The 2,331-nt window shown below is 51.1% G+C and overlaps 1 protein-coding gene across 1 annotated transcript in view; it reads left to right on the forward strand.

Moving 5' to 3' along the window:
• Positions 1-349: 349 nt before the first annotated feature.
• Btnl10 (butyrophilin like 10) overlaps positions 350-2,331 on the forward strand; it is a 6,556-nt gene continuing 4,574 nt past the window's right edge. Inside the window, exons 1-3 of the mRNA XM_031354195.1 lie at positions 350-563; positions 1,236-1,322; positions 1,499-1,852. Coding sequence (XP_031210055.1) covers positions 1,238-1,322; positions 1,499-1,852 — 439 coding nt within the window. The 5' untranslated portion in view covers positions 350-563; positions 1,236-1,237. The remainder of the gene's footprint in view (positions 564-1,235; positions 1,323-1,498; positions 1,853-2,331) is intronic.

Genomic DNA, 2,331 nt, shown 5'->3' on the forward strand with positions numbered 1-2,331 from the left:
CACTTTTGATACCATGTCACACCATTCCCAAAGGCAGCAGCACCAATGTGGCTGCTCTGAAGGTCTCAATAACCAGACTTTATCTGAACTCCCCAACCCCTACAGCTGGCTGGGATCCCAGCACAGATAATGGATGTCCTCTTCCTTGGACTCTTGATGTCCCCAAGTTGGCCCAGCTGCCACCCTCCTACAGGCCACCTCCCCTCATCTCTGTGCCTTCCCTTATCCCTCTTACCAGCGTCTTTATCTTATATGCTCAGTACAGCTGGCCATGCCCCTTAGGGGAGGTTTTTTGTTTTTTAGGTTTCTTCTTTTTTTTTTTTTTTTTTTTTTTTCTGTTGCAACTGCCCTAAAGGTAAGAGTTGGTTATTTTCTGATGGCAGTAACCAGACTCAACAGAAGCTGGCGAACTTGTCTATTCTTCAGTTTCTAGGCTCCCCTCTCGTATCTCCAAGGGGGGTGGGGGACAGGCTCAATCACTTGGATTGTCCCCTGCCTATCTGAAGTTCTCGGGGGAACGAAGCCAATCCTCTCAAAGTCATCAGAACCCAGCTGGCTGGGAGGTAAGTGAGTGTTTTCTTCTTTAATGACACTCCTCAGTATTTTAGTTTGGACCTTTCCCCATGCTCAATGGGCAGGGAGAACCTCCGGCTGTCCTAGTAAGCAAGGACCGAACCACACAAGAGCCCCTGCCGACATGACGCACTAGTTATGAAGGGCAGCCTAAGGCTGTACCAGGAAGGACCTCTTAGGACTGGCTGCCCAGTTACCAAAAGTTGCTCTCCAAACAGATTATACTAACTATCCTATATTCCTGAGTTTTCTGGGGTGCTTGTCTTGCCGTCCTGCTGAGGAGGGAGCTCTGTCCTCTAACCCTAGCTGGAGGGTTCTTTCAGGAACCCTCAGTTGGAAGTGGAGAGTGTCACAGGGCCCTGATGACCTGAGAGTTGCCTATTGGCACTAGTTTTTCTCCACATGCCTGCAAAGGGCAGGAGCTTGGGGAAAAAGTCACACAGGAGTGGGTGATGGAGTGTGCCCCATTCACATACAGGGCCAGTGTCAGGATTCTGCAGGTGGGGTCTGTGGAGAACGACCCTGTTTCTAGGACTAAGAACTCATGTAGTGGGTGACTGAACAGCGATCTCTCCTAAGCTGTTTCTCGGTTCTCCTATTAGATTCCTAGCTTCTCTCTCACCGTAACTAACATGCATCTAATTTTTTTGTGTCCCCAATAGATATGGCAAGGGCACACCATAGAGATGCAACTCTGCCAAGCATCTTGGTTGGCTTCATCTTCCTGCAACTCCTGACTTCTGGGAACGGTAGGACACCCCCCTCCCCCGCCACCTTTCTGACCCTACGGGTGGCCAGAGTCAGGCTGGGGCCTCCAACGAAGCTCAGGACTAAGGGGAATGCTCAAAGAGGAAAATGGGGGCACAAGGGGAGCCCCTGCCTCCTGCCTGTGACCTAACCTAGCCCTTCCATTTGCATCTCTAAGGAAAATCAGATTTCCAAGTCCTTGGACCTCCTGACCCACTTCTGGCTATAGTTGGGCAAGACAAAGAGTTGCCCTGCAAACTATCACTCAACATCAGCGCTGAAGGCATGGAGCTGAGGTGGTACAGGGACAAGCCCTCACCAGCTGTGCATGTGTACAAGAATGGGGAGGATGTGTACGATGAGCAGATGACAGAATATAAGGGAAGGACCTCGTTCAATGGCAACCATATGACCAGGGGAGAGGCCGCTGTGAAGATACACAATGTCACCGTGTTCGACAACGGGACTTATCACTGTGTCTTCAAAGAGTACACATCCCACAGCCAGGCCACCCTGTGGCTGAAGGTGGCAGGTGAGGTTTGGTGTGGGGGTCTTCCACTCCCGCACTGGGGAGCTTCTCTCAGTGTCAGCCAGGATTCCAGACACTGGTCCTCAGAGCCCTGAAGTCCTAAGGCTGGGGAGGCTTTGGTGACACCTGCTTCCAGGCAAAGCTGTTTTCCCACAGGCTCTGTGTATCATGTAGTTCCCCAGAGAAAGCTGTTTCCTGTTTGCCTTTCCTTCGTCACACCCTTGTACCAGAAAGAGAGCACAGACAGATGTGGGGGAGAGGGGTCAAGGCATAGAAGGAAACAGCTGGGAAGTGGAAGGAGAGAGAAAGACAGGGAGAGTCTGAAACAGGAAGACAATGAACAGGAGACAGAAATAAAGTGAGGACGAGAACAAAGGGAAGGCAGGAGCATGGAGAGATAACAAAGAGAAACGGGGAGAAAGACAAAGAGGCTGAAACTGGGGAAGGAGAAAGGGAAAGAGAGAGAGGGAAGGAGGGAGGGA

The sequence above is a fragment of the Mastomys coucha genome, unplaced genomic scaffold, assembly GCF_008632895.1.
Source record: "Mastomys coucha isolate ucsf_1 unplaced genomic scaffold, UCSF_Mcou_1 pScaffold5, whole genome shotgun sequence".
Taxonomy (NCBI): Eukaryota; Metazoa; Chordata; class Mammalia; order Rodentia; family Muridae; genus Mastomys; species Mastomys coucha.